Source organism: Patella vulgata, chromosome 2 (assembly GCF_932274485.2).
Source record: "Patella vulgata chromosome 2, xgPatVulg1.2, whole genome shotgun sequence".
Lineage (NCBI taxonomy): Eukaryota > Metazoa > Mollusca > Gastropoda > Patellidae > Patella > Patella vulgata.
In genome coordinates this window covers 9,659,499-9,674,970 of record NC_065880.2, presented here as the reverse complement: position 1 = coordinate 9,674,970, position 15,472 = coordinate 9,659,499, and the positions used below count along the sequence as shown (strand labels likewise).

Here is a 15,472-nt window from a genome sequence, read left to right as displayed (position 1 = left end):
TTGCCCAGACAACGCTTACTTTTTATGGAATTCCAACTGCCAAGGGATCTTTTTCGTGCATGCCAATGTATACACAGGGCCTTGATGTTTAACCCCATCTGAACAACTACATTGTCCCTTGCCAGGCCCCTTCTCCTGCACCATCAACACGGGGGAAACCACGCCAGAAAAACCTGATGTTCTTTCTCGGCCAACAAAGGGATCGAAAATGGGACATCCAGATTAGTGAACCAAACGTCTTACTCCAAACCGACAGGCACAAAAGGCCGATTTGTAGTGAACAAGACTGAATGAAACAATTAATGTCTTACTCCAAACCGACAGGCACAAAAGGCCGATTTGTAGTGAACAAGACTGAATGACACAATTAATGCCGAGAGTGAATAAATAAAGCAACACGAGTATGTAGCTGTCTGTATTTTAATGATATTATAAACAGAAGCTTAGTTCTTGTAACCACGACTATGTCTCTTTCCTCTTGCTTTCTCAAATTTACGTCCCTTAGCTCTGACTAATGGTTTAGAGTGGCTGCCAGGAACACCAGGTGCAAGACCAAAATGTCTGTTAGCTCCACGAGCTTGTCGAATTCCTGCAAAATATCAATAGTATTGTTATGGATGGTGGATAGAATACAGATGACGGAATAGTGCTAAATGATAAGGCCAGCTCAATTTTTCGTCTTAGGGTCACAAGATGTAAACAGGGCTAGTTGCTAATCCCAACCCTAACCCTGGACCTACAATGCTTACCGTAACCTACAATCTCGCCAACAATCACTTGCCCTAACCATATTTACATCTCGGTGACCTTGCCAAAAATTGAGCTGGCCTTAAATAGATTTAGCCACAGATGACCAGGATTGGCAGTACTTCCTGATACATCTGTGTAGCTGCTTATCAAAAACTGACACAGAGAAATGAGGGTTCAACATCCACTCGCAACATAAACAAGGTCATTTTGCGACTAACACATGGTTCAATTTTATTTCAAGAATTCGCTTATACGTAGGGGTCTTTAACAGTGGGAGGAAACTGGAGGACCTGGAGAAAAGCCATGAGGTTGGAGAGACGACCCTACTCCTTGCCACATACAACCAGGGAATCGAAACCATGCCAGTTGACTCAATGACAAGACCTTATGATACAACACGAAAATGCGCTAACTATTCGGCCACACGACTCCCCTTTAAAACATAAGTCTGTGAAAAATATCAATTGTAATATGGAAAAAACAGATTAACCAGAAGAAAAGCCATGGTATTTGACAGACAACCCTACTCTGTAGCACAATTTTCGAATCAAAAGTGACACTTGCTCATACAGCACACATGTATTTTGCTGCGTTTTCACAGGCAAAAGTGAATTTGAATCAACCTAATCAATCTATACACTGTGAGATATCTCATCCCCTCAGCTCGCTACGAACTAAGATACTTCCTTACCTTGAATAAGGACAGTATTTTGACCTTTCGGTGATCTCAGTGCCAACTGATCAAAGGTAATAATTTCACCACCAGCCTTCAGGATTCGTGCACGTGCCCTTTCTGTTATTCTAAGAGCACAGACCTATTGAATAAAAGAACAAAAATATAATAATTCGCTTTAAATTAGAATTCAACATAGACCATCAAGGAAATGAACTGGGATTTAATGTCCTACTTTTCTGCACCAACTGGGCTAATAAGGCTGGTATACACCTTTCATTCGTGGATTGTTTAATTTTTTCACACCAATAAGGCTGACTGTGCTTTGATGGAAATTTTGCAAGTGACATGAGATCTTTGCTGTGCAGACACTGTATACAAATTACATTCAAACACTGAAATCCCTTCTGGGTGAAGTCCTACACCATGGACAAAAAGAAACCAGGATGGAATATTCCGGGTGTTCTGCTTCGACTGGGCTAATGAATACGGGAATATGTCATGCAGTGTGCTACGAGGGAAATTTTGCCCAGAAAGCGGCGCTACAGCTACAGCCTATCGAATTCATACTGCCAAAGGATCTTTTACGTGCACGCTAATGTGTACACGACTTCAGTTTTTTGTCCATCCAAACGACTAGACATCTGTCCTTCCCAGGCCCTCTGTCCTGCACCACTGACAAGGGGGAAACTATGCCCGATGACCTTTCTCAGCCAACACTGGGATCAAACCCGTGAACTCCAGGCTAGTGAGCCAGCGTCTTATTCACTTAGCCAACGTGGCTCCCGACTAATCTAAGAAATGAATGGTTGATACATACTAGCTACCATAATGTTGAATGAAAAACAAACTTACTGTTAATTTAGGACAGGCCATTAATCTAACATCATCAGTGACTGTTCCCACGACAACAGCTATTTTACCTTCTCTTCCTGGTTTCGAAGCATACTTGGCCTAAAATAATAATCATGTTACTTATCAATTTTTATAAACATCGAAAGGAACAGGGCCCGGTTTCTCGAAATCTATACTTCAATTTTGATTGGCTAAACACTAAAATCAATCTAATATTATCCAATTAAATTACTAAAATTTGGATTTTATCTTAGTTAAAATTTTGTGAAATAGGCCCCAGAATGGGCTATAAAATAAGTATTGATCCCTGGAATACCCTGGTATATCTGAATTGTTAAAGTATGTGAGCAGGAGCAGTGATTGCGACAAGCTACTTAACAAGGATCTTAACTGCCTGGTTAAATTTTAATAAAACGAGGCTTAACATTGTACATTTCTGCACCCATTGGGTCAATGAAAAGGGCTATAAGCCATATAGTGTGCTGTCGGAGAAATCTTGCCTGGAGATGCGCATTTATGATTTACAGCTACTCTTTGTCGAAAGTCAACAATCAGGGGTTCTTTTAAGTGCATGCCAACTTTCTTGGGCAACACATGAATCGATATCCACACCACCTTGCCTCGGATGCATGGAGTCGCTGCTTTTCCCCCTCAGTCCATTATAACGAATTTACACTTTTCTCATCCACTGACAGTGGACCACTGTTATACCGTATATTCTTATATGTAATCCATCCTGTTTTTTCTCCGAGAGATTATTCAGGATTGTTTTACTTTCATGACAGATCAAACTTACCAATCTTGAGAGAGCAATTGGTGGTCTGTGCATACGACTCATAAATAAACGTTTTAATACAACTTTGTTAAAACCTGCATTAGTTCTTCGAGCCAGAAATCTGTAAAGCTGGAAAAGAAATATATAACATTAGCCATCGGCAACAGACAAGGGACTTGAAGGGTAGAGATCCAGGGTATTCTTACATGTACACAGGTATCAGTACTCCAAAACTTAAATTCCAATATTCCAGCAGCAACTGGGATTATATTAAAGACAGCCATGCTCTATGCGTACCAGTAGTAAATGGTTGGACTTCATTTTTTTGTAGAATCCGAGGAACTAGACACTGTTCCTGGCAAGGCACTTCAGAATTCCCGCACATGTCTCATGATACCGCAACTTTTTTTTTTTTTCGTTCAAATCACTTCATTCTGTGATACATCAGAATTGTGCACTCAAGTATGGCTAATTACCAGTTCAAAACCATCAGAACCACTTAATTTCATATTTGTTGTTTATTGTTTGAAAAAATGTCCACGTTTATGTCTTGTTCGCAGATTTATCTTGTCGGATTAGTTTATCAAATGGGAGTTTAGCGTCCTACTTTGTTTAGTTTTTGTGAAGTGCGACTCTCCTGATCTTACTATTACTATCTAATCCTTTCTGGTGCCTGCCTCTGAATATAATTCAGAATGCAATGCTCCACTCAGTTTTGGACAATTTTATTATAATTCGGATCCAATACACAGTTCTTTTATTTCTGAGGCTCAACGATTTAGAGAATAAGCCTAGAATATTTCCAATGGACGATTTACACACCTTGACCCTGTTATTTAAACGAACATGTAAATTTATGAATTCAGTCAACGTGACAACTTACTTTCACCAACAGACGAAGATAGATATCATTGCTTCTGGGTTCAGTTCTGTGGACCTTTCGGTCATACTTATGGCAGATATCCTTACCCTAAAACAAAATAAATGCACACAATAAATATTTATCGTTCAAATTATTTATTCAAAATTGATTTTTCTTTAATTTTGGGAAAGATGTTATGGGATTTAATTTGGGTGTACTTTATCAACATGCTCACCATTTTGGGTTTATTTTGAAAAGGAAGTGGATAGAGGGATTGTGGGTAAAATATTGGAAAGTATAAATGGACTTACCTCCCTTTGACCACGCTTTACATCGAAACGATTTCTCGGACGAAGACGTAAAATATAAGTCTTGTTTTATGTATACAAGCTGGAAATCTGTCAATTATTGTTAGTGCAATATTATGTTTTATTTTCGAAGTAAGGGAAAAGGGTAAAAAAAAAAAATAAACCAAAAAAATAAACAAAAGAACTGGTTTTCCAAGTCACGTGACAAACTTTATACCTCACATGACGCTGGACCTGTCAAAATGGCAACCCGTCAAAGTGAAGTATTATTATCCGGTGAATTTGTACGAATTTCAAAGAAAGGCGGACTTTTTAAAGTGACAGTAAATAAAGATTGCATTGGTTATCACCCTGTGCAGTTCCCCGAAACTTCCGTAGAAACGACTTTTATTCAGATAAGCGATTGTGTTGGAAGTCGATGTGAAAGGCCAACTTCTGGAGAACAAAATTGTGGCACATGGTTGACTGTCATTTCTTATCCGTTTCGGAAAAAAGTTTTCACTGGTAAACGAACACGACACCGCGTTACAGTTACATTCCAGATTAAAACCAGTGACGATTTTGAAGAAAATTCAAGACTGGCAGAAAAATGGATGAATGTAATTAATTGTTTAGCCAGGGAAATTCCAGTTACCATTGCAGGTATAACAGAATGCACGTTAACTCGTCCGCACGCAAATCCATCCACACGCAGACTTGTTCACAGGCTAACTCGTCCACAAATATCAAAATACGTTACACAGTAATGGTTAATTAGTCGTCCACATTCGTTAAGTCCTCCACATGATATATTGGTTGAGTATGTTGCCCACATGGTATTGTTTGAGTCGTCCACACGGCATTGGTTGAGTCCTCCACATGATATTGGTTGTGTATGTTGCCCACATGGCATTGGTTGAGTGTACACGGCATTGGTTGAGTTGTCCAAAAGGTATTGGTTGAATAGTCCATCCACATGGCATTGATTGAGTCGTCCACAGGGTATTGGTTGCATGACCCCTCAGCCATCCACATGGTATTGGTTGTGTTGTCCACACTGTATTGGTTGTGTTGTCCACACAGTATTGGTTGAGTTGTCCACACAGTATTAGATGAGTCGTACATACCGTATTAGTTAAGTCATCCACATGGTTGACTCATCGGTAAATTGACTCGTGCCACGTGGTATTAGTTCCAGAGTAGTCCATGCAGTATTGGATGAGTCATCCACATGATAATAGTTGTCATCCACATGGTATTGGTTGACTTGTCCACACAGTATTGGTTGACTTGTCATCCACTCAGTATTGGTTGTTCACATGGTATTGGTTGACTTGTCCACATTATAATAATATAATATAATAATAATAATATTTATATAGCGCTGTAACACCACACCTCAGTATGCTCGAAGCGCATTAAAAAGTTATCTCACTACGAGTTATATATAGCGTCTAAATAAGTAAGTTTTTATTCTTGATTTGAATATATCTAGTGATGAGGAACTTATGATATCTTCGGGTAGTTCATTCCACAAAGCAGCTGATGTATAACCAAACGATCGCGCACCAATGTTTTTAAATTGATGTCAGGTTTATATAAACGTGATTGCTTTGAAGATCTTAGCATTCTGTTCGGCACATATTGTACTGTGAGATCTTGAATGTAATCTGGAGAGGTTTTGTGGACTGATTGGTAGGTGAGCGACAGAATTTTATAATCAATCCTTTCACGAAGTTGTAGCCAATGCAACGATTTCAATACTGGAGTAATGTGTTCTCGCGGTTTAGTTCTGGTCACAATTCTGGCTGCTCTGTTCTGTAATTTTTGTAATTTGGATAACTGCTCCAATGACACACCAGTTAGTAAGCTGTTGCAGTAATCTAATCGTGACATTACCAAAGATCTGATTAAAATTGCTGCCGATTCATTTGTCAGAAAATGACGAATTGCACCTATGTTTCTCAAGTGAAAATTGCAGATTGAGCATAAATAACTAATAACATTGTATTGGTTGACTTGTCCACACGGTATTGGTTGACTTGTCCACATGGTTGACTTGTCCACATGGTTGACTTGTCCACATGGAATTGGTTGACTTGTCCACATGGTATTGGTTGACTTGTCCACACGATAATAGTTGTCATCCTCTCGGTATTGGTTGACTTATTGTCCACACCGTATTGCTTGACTTGTCCACACATAAATGACATCCAATTAATCTGTTAAAACATTTTTTTCTGAGGAATTCTAGTGAATGATTTTAAATCTTCTAGTGTCAATAGACACAATACTCCTGTTTTATTTTTTTTCTCACCAGATCTTGAATCATGTGTTCCACCATTAAGAAAGAAGCTCCTGATATTGGTGAATCCAAAGAGTGGTCCCGGTCGAGCTGTTTCTATATTTAAACAAGAAATATTACCAATGATAACAGATGCTGATATACCATATAAAATGATAATAACAGGTGAATATAATAATAATAGTAATAATTTATTTTTGATAAAGCGATTCACATTAAAACAAAATCTCATATGACAATTAACTTTTAAACTTTACAAATTTACTTTAGAATTATTGTGATATATAACATATACAATGAGGGAAATTCCAACTCTAGTGCTCTTGATTTTTGTCCGATCTAAATGACGAGACACTATTCCATGCCAGATGCTCCATCCTGCACTACTAACAAGGAAAAGCCACACTGAAAAATACAGAGGAACTTTCTCCCCAAAACGGGTAACAAACTTGAAACCTGGTTAGATAGCTAGTTTTCAGTCAGTACTCAGTGAGTCACAAAGGTATAACTGCCTTAACCAAACTGTCAAACTGTGTATGACATATGTTTTTGAATATTATATTTTGTAGATCATGGTGAGAAACTAATGAACCAGATATTTATGTATAAATGTTATATTTTGTAGGTCATGGTGAAGAACTAATGAACTAGATATTTATGTATAAATGTTATATTTTGTAGGTCATGGTGAAGAACTAATGAACCAGATATTTATGTATAAATGTTATATTTTGTAGGTCATGGTGAAGAACTAATGAACTAGATATTTATGTATAAATGTTATATTTTATAGGTCATGGTGAAGAACTAATGAACTAGATATTTATGTATAAATGTTATATTTTGTAGGTCATGGTGAAGAACTAATGAACTAGATATTTATGTATAAATGTTATATTTTATAGGTCATGGTGAAGAACTAATGAACTAGATATTTATGTATAAATGTTATATTTTATAGATCATGGTGGTCATGGTGAGGAACTAATGAAAGATTTAGTTTTAGATGAATGGTATGGTGTTGTTATAGATCACGGTGGTCATGGTGAAGAACTAATGAACTAGATATTTATGTATAAATGTTATATTTTATAGATCACGGTGGTCATGGTGAGGAACTAATGAACTAGATATTTATGTGTAAATGTTATATTTTGTAGATCATGGTGGTCATGGTGAGGAACTAATGAAAGATTTAGTTTTAGATGAATGGTATGGTGTTGTTATAGATCACGGTGGTCATGGTGAAGAACTAATGAACTAGATATTTATGTATAAATGTTATATTTTATAGATCACGGTGGTCATGGTGAGAAACTAATGAACTAGATATTTATGTGTAAATGTTATATTTTGTAGATCATGGTGGTCATGGTGAGGAACTAATGAAAGATTTAGTTTTAAATGAATGGTATGGTGTTGTTATTTTATCTGGTGATGGTCTTCTCTATGAGGTGAGTAGGGATCTCATTTGGGTTTTATTCAGGCCTTTTTCACAGTGTTGATTCCTCAGGAAGATTTTCTAGTCTTGTTTCCCATAGTCAGTACTGCAGTTGGGACTGGCAAACAAAAGCATTTAGGTTTTTGTTTGTGACAGAAAAAAATTCCCCTGAGAACTCACTGCATTACAATCTTCACGAGTCCAGATGGTCCAAGAAAGTAGGACTTTAGATTTCATTTCTTTTCTTATTGTTTTATTTCAAGAAAATGGTGGCATGTATTTTTATTGTAGGTTATCAATGGGTTAATGTCTCGAGAAGATTGGAAATCTGCTATCAAATTACCTGTTGGTTGTCTTCCAGGAGGGTCAGGAAATGCCCTCTGTTGTTCTATAAATTATGCAGCTGGGTGAGTTGACTGTATATCTGGGGCCGTGGTGGTCCAACAGGGGGAGGGAGGTGTGGTGATAACTGTATATTTTTTTCGGCCACGGTGGTCCAACAGGATGGGGACTGGTGATTTGATTAGAATGTCATGCGGGGGGTGGGGAGGATGTCCAAATGGTTAGCACATGCGCACAGTCTGTCATTGGGTCAACTAGCATGGTTTTGATTCTCCGGTTGTATGTGACAAGGAGTAGGGTCGCCTGTCCAACCTCATGGGTTTTCTTTGGTCCTCCCGGTTTCCTCCCACTGCTAAAGTCCCCTATGCTCAAGCGAATTATTGAAATAAAATTGAACCATGTGTTTTTCCGCGAAATGATCTAGTTTGTGTCGAGTGGTGGTTAAATCCATTTCTCTCTCTCTCTCTCTCTCTCTCTCTCTCTCTCTCTCCTAAGCCCGGTTCCCACTTGCCTGTGTTTTTAAAATTTATGTTTATTTATGTATATTTATGTGCATTCACTTTCAGTGCAAATGAACCCATTTGACCTTTGACCCCGAATATCTCAAAAACTCCCCAACGGCAGACTGATTACCACTCGGCATCGTATTCTACGCAAAATTTTACTCTAGAAAAGTAGGGTCTGGTTTTGTGCCCATTTGATGGACAAAGCAACCCCCCCCCCCCCCCCGCGCTGAGCCTCCGTTCTAGTATATTTAATTTATTTTGTTTACTGGTAATACGTTATGCGAACTTCTAGGAAATTGGGAGAATGAATGTTTTAAATCGTAAGGTCTATGAATGAGTCAAGTTGCATTGTTTTGAGCCCACACTTTTACATGACAAGGACATTAAGGTCGCCGCTGAACCTCGTGGACTTTCACAGGTCCTCTGGTTTTCTCCCACAGCTTAAGACCCCTACAAGCAAGCAAGTTAGGGAAATAAAATTGTACCATATGTTAGTCCGGAAATCACTTAGTTTGTTTCAAGTGGATGTTAAACCCCATTTCTCTCTCTCTTTATCTAAAGACTATTAAACAGAGCAAAAATTAACCATATGTTAGTCCCAAAATGACCTAGTTTGTGTTGAGTGTACGTTAAATCACCCTTTTAATTCTCTCTCTGCTACCTAATATTATTATAAAAATTATATTTTATTATTATTTTTTTATTCTTACTTTCAGTGAACCAGTATTACATGACCTTGTTCTTCATTCTACTTTCATTTTGATAAAACATCGAATTATACCCATGGATCTGGTTTTAGTTCAGACACCCTCCAAGAAATATTTTTCCTTTCTATCTGTAACTTGGGGTCTACTAGCCGATATTGATTTTGAGAGTGAACAGTATAGAAGTATGGGAGAGGCTAGATTTACTATAGGTGCTATTAAAAGAATTATTGGTAAATATTGTCCTCAGATTTATGAACAAACAGGCTGCCAGATAACCCCCTCTAAGAGGGGTGGAGGAGGGCATTTCCCCCGTTGGCGAGCACAGGGGGGGGGGGGCTGAATCATAAGGTCTGTGGTTGGATGGCCGAATCATAGCATGTGCACGCTGTATCATAAGGTCTGTCATTGAGTCAACTGGCATGGTTTTGAACCTCAGCTTGTATGTGAGAAGGAGTAGGGTCACATTGTGGGTTTTCTCTGGAGCCGAATGAACTGCAGCAAATTCCATTAAATATGCCTAGAGTTACAACCCTTGTTTCACTTTGTAAACCCAACGAAAAAAATTATCCGATCGGTATGAACTTTATGAAAGTGTCTTGTAAATGCTCCCGTTACTAAAGAAGAAATATACTACAAATGACAACTGCTCAGACGGCTTTGCTTCTCTGTGCGCATATTTCGTTACCTGCCAACCTAACAATGAGTTGTGACATCTGACAGACTTCAGTTTTGAGTAAGGCTGGGAATCGATATGAAATTTCAATATCGATTATCGGCAAGAATTTGTCAGCGATTATCGATAATAATCGATTATCTTTTTTCGGAAAAATCCGAACTTTACCGACCTGTTATTTGTGTTGATCGAGTTACAGTAGTGTTATTATCCTAGTCTAATACTGTGCCGATGTACGTAAAAAAATCAATTAATGTAAAATAATTAGTTGCTAAATGTAGGACTAACTTGAGTATTATTCTAAGTTCTGTTCTTGATTCATTTGAACCTTTTTTTATCTCCGATAAATACAAAGACAATACATGGTTTCTCTTTGCAAGTGACTGGCGATCACACAGTGTTACTACTAATAGAATAAAATAAAATAGAAGGCGTCTATTGATTGGACAATAAAAAAATAATTACGGGCTTTCAAAGTAGAATTTTTATGATTGGTTAATTTAGATGAAAACCAAAGTAGAATTCTTCCACGAAATTACGAGAGATATAGATATTTTCCCTGGAAGTCAAAAACGTGTTTTGTATGGGCTGTATCTGACATGATTTAGTAATAAAAGCGGAGTTGATCATTAATAATACAATTAGTTTTATCGTGAAAGCAGACGATTTCTCTACAAATCAACCAAGAACAAAGAAGGGAGATAATTCTAATTTTACTATATATCACGTGCGATTATCATTGTTCACAAAGTGCGTGATCTATTTTAGTTTCAACTAGTAATAACAACAAAAACAACGAAAATATTAAAATAATGTATTTAATCTTAAAGTTTAGTATTTTTACAATAATATATATTTAAAATGTGGCAGTTTGTAAGCAGAGGGGGGAAATAGTTGTGTTGACGTTGTGTATTCATTCATTCGTCTGCTAATGCCAGACTACGGCAATTTCAGTCATGTGAAAGTGACCGTAACTTGCCGTCAGAAGGTAAATATACCGATAATTGATATTTGAATTTCAATATCGATTATCGTATCGCTAAATAACTTCTACCGATTATCGATTATATCGATATTTTTGCACAGCCTTAGTTTTGACATGACAATTCCAACACGTCACTAGTCAGTTTGTGGTCAATCTATTTCGTTTCAATTTTTATAGTTCAAAATTTCGTTTTATTTGTCTGTACTACACTAGGATCTGGAAGAGTTGTTATATAACAGACATTCTGGATGGCGTGAGGGATTAACCAATAATTAAACCATCTGTTACAGCAACTTCTTGGCGTGTATGCACGGAACTGTGGGTCAACCACTAGAAACGTCAACGCTGATTGATTAAACAATGTCTGACGATGTCAGGGTCAAAAAAGGCTTTTATGACCCATGACGTTACTTCCAGTACAACTGGTCAGATCTTCATGTAGTGTAGGCCATCGAAATATAAAAAAACAAAACGAAATATAGATCTGTCTTTTAAACAGATTGGTTTGTGGTTTATCTAGAACACTGCTACTTTTGATTTATATCAAATAAGTTATGAAAATGTACATGAATGTTTTTGCTTTTTCCTGTTTCAGGTTTAAGAAACTATAAAGCTCGACTTTCATTCCTGCCAGTTACTGATTACATTCCCAAAAATAATCCTGAAAATAAAAATAATTCAAATAAACTTTTGACCAAGATACGAAGATTCTCGTTACGTAGTCACAGTGGCAGTAAATCAACAGTTAATTCCCAAGATGAAATTGAAGGTCAGAGTTCATCTGAGGGTCAAAGTTCAAACATTGGAGAATCGTTAGAAAATGGATTCAATGTTGATACAGATTTGACAGCACAAACTGTAAATAATTCTGCAGCAAATGTTGAAAATCCGTCAATATCAGACGTAAACTTTAACAATCAAAGTGTAATCAATGATAATATTTCGGACTTGCAAAACGGAAACAAAGCCAAAACTGAAATAAATGGAGACGGCAGACATGTTGAAATACAAAATGGTGGAATTTTGGGTGAACCTGTGATAACCTCTGACTGTACAGTGAAAAAAGAAACTGAGTATTTGACCGCTGCAGCTGAAAATGGAGACATGCAAATTGAACAGGAAGTAATTGTAGCCACAAAACGCGAAGGGATGCCCGTTCCAACACCACTAATGTCGCCTCTTGATCAACCGGTACCGGAAGGTTGGGTTGTGATTGAAGACGAGTTTGTTTTAGCTGGGGCCCTATATCAGACTCATCTGGGATCAGACATGCTGGCCGCACCTAACGCGCACATAAACGACGGGTTTATATATTTAATGTTCATTCGGCAGGGTATTTCTAGAAATGCCTTATTAAATCTCTTTATGACCTTTAATGAGGGTAACCATGTGGATTCTCCGCACGTTGAACTAGTTCGTTGTTTAGCGTTTCGACTGGAACCACTGTCTCCCGGCGGTAATATAATGATAGATGGAGAAAGATGTGACCCCTGTCCTATTCAAGGTCAGATATTACCTGGTTTAGCACAGCTCATGGCTATGAAATAATTTATATTAACATATGTCCAACATTCATAAAAACCTAAATGATTTAAAATTACAGTAGGCTGCCATTCGTAAAATCCAGGTGGACTGCCATTCTTAAAGTCAAAGTGAGCTGTCATTCTTAAAATCGTTATGAATTGTGTGAATTAAAATCACAGTTAATTGGTATTCTTAAAATTGCGGTGAGCTGCCATTCTTAAAACTGTGGTGAGCTGCCATTCTTAAAATTGTGGTGAGCTGCCATTCTAGAGATCACAATGAATTGTAATTATTAAAATCACAGTGAGCTGCCATTCTGAAAATCAAGGTCAGCTGACATTATAGTTAAATGTCATGCTTAAGATTATAGTGAAGTGCCATGCTTAAAAATTATAGTAAAGTGCCATTCTTAAAATTTTATTTATTTACAATCAAAGTTAAGAGATTTCTTTCAAACTGAAATATAATTCATTTATTAAGGGATGTGACCTCATACCGGGCATGTACAAATTATTTCTAGGGGCCCTTGCATCAACAGTGAAAAGGGAGCATATTCTAGTCACACAACACAAATACAATTTATATGTCAATATGATAGAAAGATAGATTTATTTGGCACAAACATATAATACAATATAAATAATAAAATCATTAATTTCGGTGCCCCTTTAATATTTGGGCCCTTGGCTGCAGCCCATTTGGCCCTCTCAGGGCTCTCTTATTCCGAGCCTGCTAGCCAGCGTCATTGCATTGCTAGTCTTGATTACTGATTTTTAATTTATTTGAAAATTATTTCTATAGATTTCCATGATAAAATAAATTAAACTTGAATATATTATTATTTTGAATCGTGTCAGCTCTGGAATAGCTGAGCCAACAAGACTAGAAATATAATTTTAAAACCACATTTAGTTATTGAATTTAAACACAATGTCTATGGAAAACACATACTTGGATTTTTAAACAGAGCTATGTTTCTACAATAATTCTCTTATCGTTTTCATGCATTTTGAAACGCGCACTGTATCACAAGGCCTGTCATTGAGTCAACTGGCGTGGTTTTCGAATCTCCGGGTGTACGTGACAAGGAGTAGGCTCCTCTGGGTCCTCCAGTTTCCTCCCACTGCTAAAGACCCTAATGCACAAACGAATTATTGAAATAAAATCAAACCATATGTTAGTCCCGAAATGACCTAGTTTGTGTCGAGTGGATGTCAAACCCCATCTCTCTCTCTCTCTCAATTCCGGAACCTTCAATCGAGCTTGAGCATCTTCTTTGTGTTTAAGACAACTAATAGTCTTTAGATCTATTCCATTGTCCCAAATTAATATCTCGAGATTTGTTTTTTTTTTATATTAAATTATTTCTATAGATACATGTATATTTGTTAGTGAAATTTGAATAAATATATTAGCCTAAAATGAATCAAAGTCTTCCGTGTGAGGCAGAGAGCAAGATTATTATGTATAATAAGAATACCAGAGGAGTTCAGATGACCAATAAATTTTTCTTGTATATTTTTGGGTTTGTTTTTCTAATGGCTACATGGTAAATAATAACAATAAGAAAAAATATGTCAAGTTAAAAAATCAACTACTAGACAACACAAACCCTCAAAGTTCTTCAGGATTTCGGTACAATTTTGTTTTAATAATTGGTGTATAACCTCGATCTCGGGCCCACACCCAATTGGTGTATAATCTAGATCTCGGGCCCACACCCAATTGGTGTATAATCTAGATCTCTGACCCACACGCAATAGGAGTATAACCTAGATCTCTGGCGCACACCCAATAGGAGTATAACCTAGACTTGGGCCCACACCCAGTTGGTGTATAATCTAGATCTCCGGCCCACGCACACATATGCTTCAATTTTATTTAAACAATTTGCTTGCGCGTAGAGGTCTTCAGCAGTGGGAAGAAACCGGAGGACCCGAAGAAAACTCATGAGGTTTTGCAGGGGTCCCTACCAGAAATGGGATTTCGCCCGTATATTCCAGACTTGTCCTACGCTAGAAGAGAAGTTGGTGAAGGTTATCATCTTTCACTATCTTTGTTATTACATTCTTGTATATTATTCAAAAAAGCGGGGTTGGATGGCCGAATGGTTAGTGTGGGCGAGCTGCATCATAAGGTCTGTCATTGAGTCAACTGGTGTGGTTTTGATTCCCTGGTTGGACATGACTAGATCGTAACCATGCCAGTTGACTCAATGACAGACCTACTCCTAGTCATGTACAACCGGGGGGCGCCAGTTGACTCAATGACAGACCTTATGATAAAACCTGCACACGCTAATCATTCAGCCATCCAACCCCCCCCCCCATGGTTACAAGAGCATTGTGAGGCATACATTGTTTACATAAGCAATGTGAGGTATAAAACCTTTGCCCAGGCAGTGGCATTTCTGTCTACTCTTCTTCTTTTTCCAAGTCCCAAGTTTTTATTTACATACACGCCAATGTATGCTCGGGTAGACCTCAGGTTTTCAAAATGTAATGAAATGGGGTTTAACGTCCTACTGTTCTGCTCCTCTAATAAAGACGGGCATATGCCATACAGTGTGCTATGAGGGAAATTTTGCCCGGGCAGCGGTACTATCACCTACACTTACATCAAATTCCAACTGCCAAGAGATCTTTTACGTGCATTCCAATGTATACACGGGACCTCGGTTTTTCGTATCATCCAAAGAACTAGACAGCTGTCCTTGTCAGGCCCTCCGTCCTGCATCACTGACAAGGGTGAACCGCGCCGGAATATCTGAATGAACTTTCTCGGCCA

General features: G+C 37.7%; 2 protein-coding genes across 2 annotated transcripts; one reads left to right on the top strand and one right to left on the bottom strand.

The window, feature by feature from the left end:
* Positions 1 to 404: 404 nt before the first annotated feature.
* On the bottom strand, positions 405 to 4,020 carry LOC126810641 (60S ribosomal protein L18; the record flags this gene model as incomplete). Its single annotated transcript, XM_050535821.1, has 5 exons — positions 405 to 589; positions 1,442 to 1,565; positions 2,279 to 2,377; positions 3,075 to 3,182; positions 3,937 to 4,020. Coding segments are annotated over 5 exons (561 nt in total), but the record flags the coding sequence as incomplete, so codon positions are not given.
* A 304-nt stretch (positions 4,021 to 4,324) lies between these two features.
* LOC126809754 (sphingosine kinase 2) lies at positions 4,325 to 14,203 on the top strand. The gene is made up of 6 exons (XM_050534510.2): positions 4,325 to 4,865; positions 6,523 to 6,672; positions 7,867 to 7,961; positions 8,240 to 8,355; positions 9,513 to 9,733; positions 11,757 to 14,203. Exons 1-6 carry the CDS (start codon positions 4,466 to 4,468, stop codon positions 12,707 to 12,709), a joined length of 1,935 nt encoding a protein of 644 aa, XP_050390467.1. The 5' UTR covers positions 4,325 to 4,465; the 3' UTR covers positions 12,710 to 14,203.
* Positions 14,204 to 15,472: the final 1,269 nt, after the last annotated feature.

Bases quoted from the DNA above. Each gene is read 5' to 3' on its own strand.
- LOC126809754 (XM_050534510.2), top strand. From the start codon at position 4,466: ATGGCAACCCGTCAAAGTGAAGTATTATTATCCGGTGAATTTGTACGA. The intron at 4,866-6,522 runs GTATAACAGAAT...TTTTCTCACCAG, and splicing joins AATTCCAGTTACCATTGCAG to ATCTTGAATCATGTGTTCCA. The intron at 7,962-8,239 runs GTGAGTAGGGAT...TTTTTATTGTAG, and splicing joins GTGATGGTCTTCTCTATGAG to GTTATCAATGGGTTAATGTC.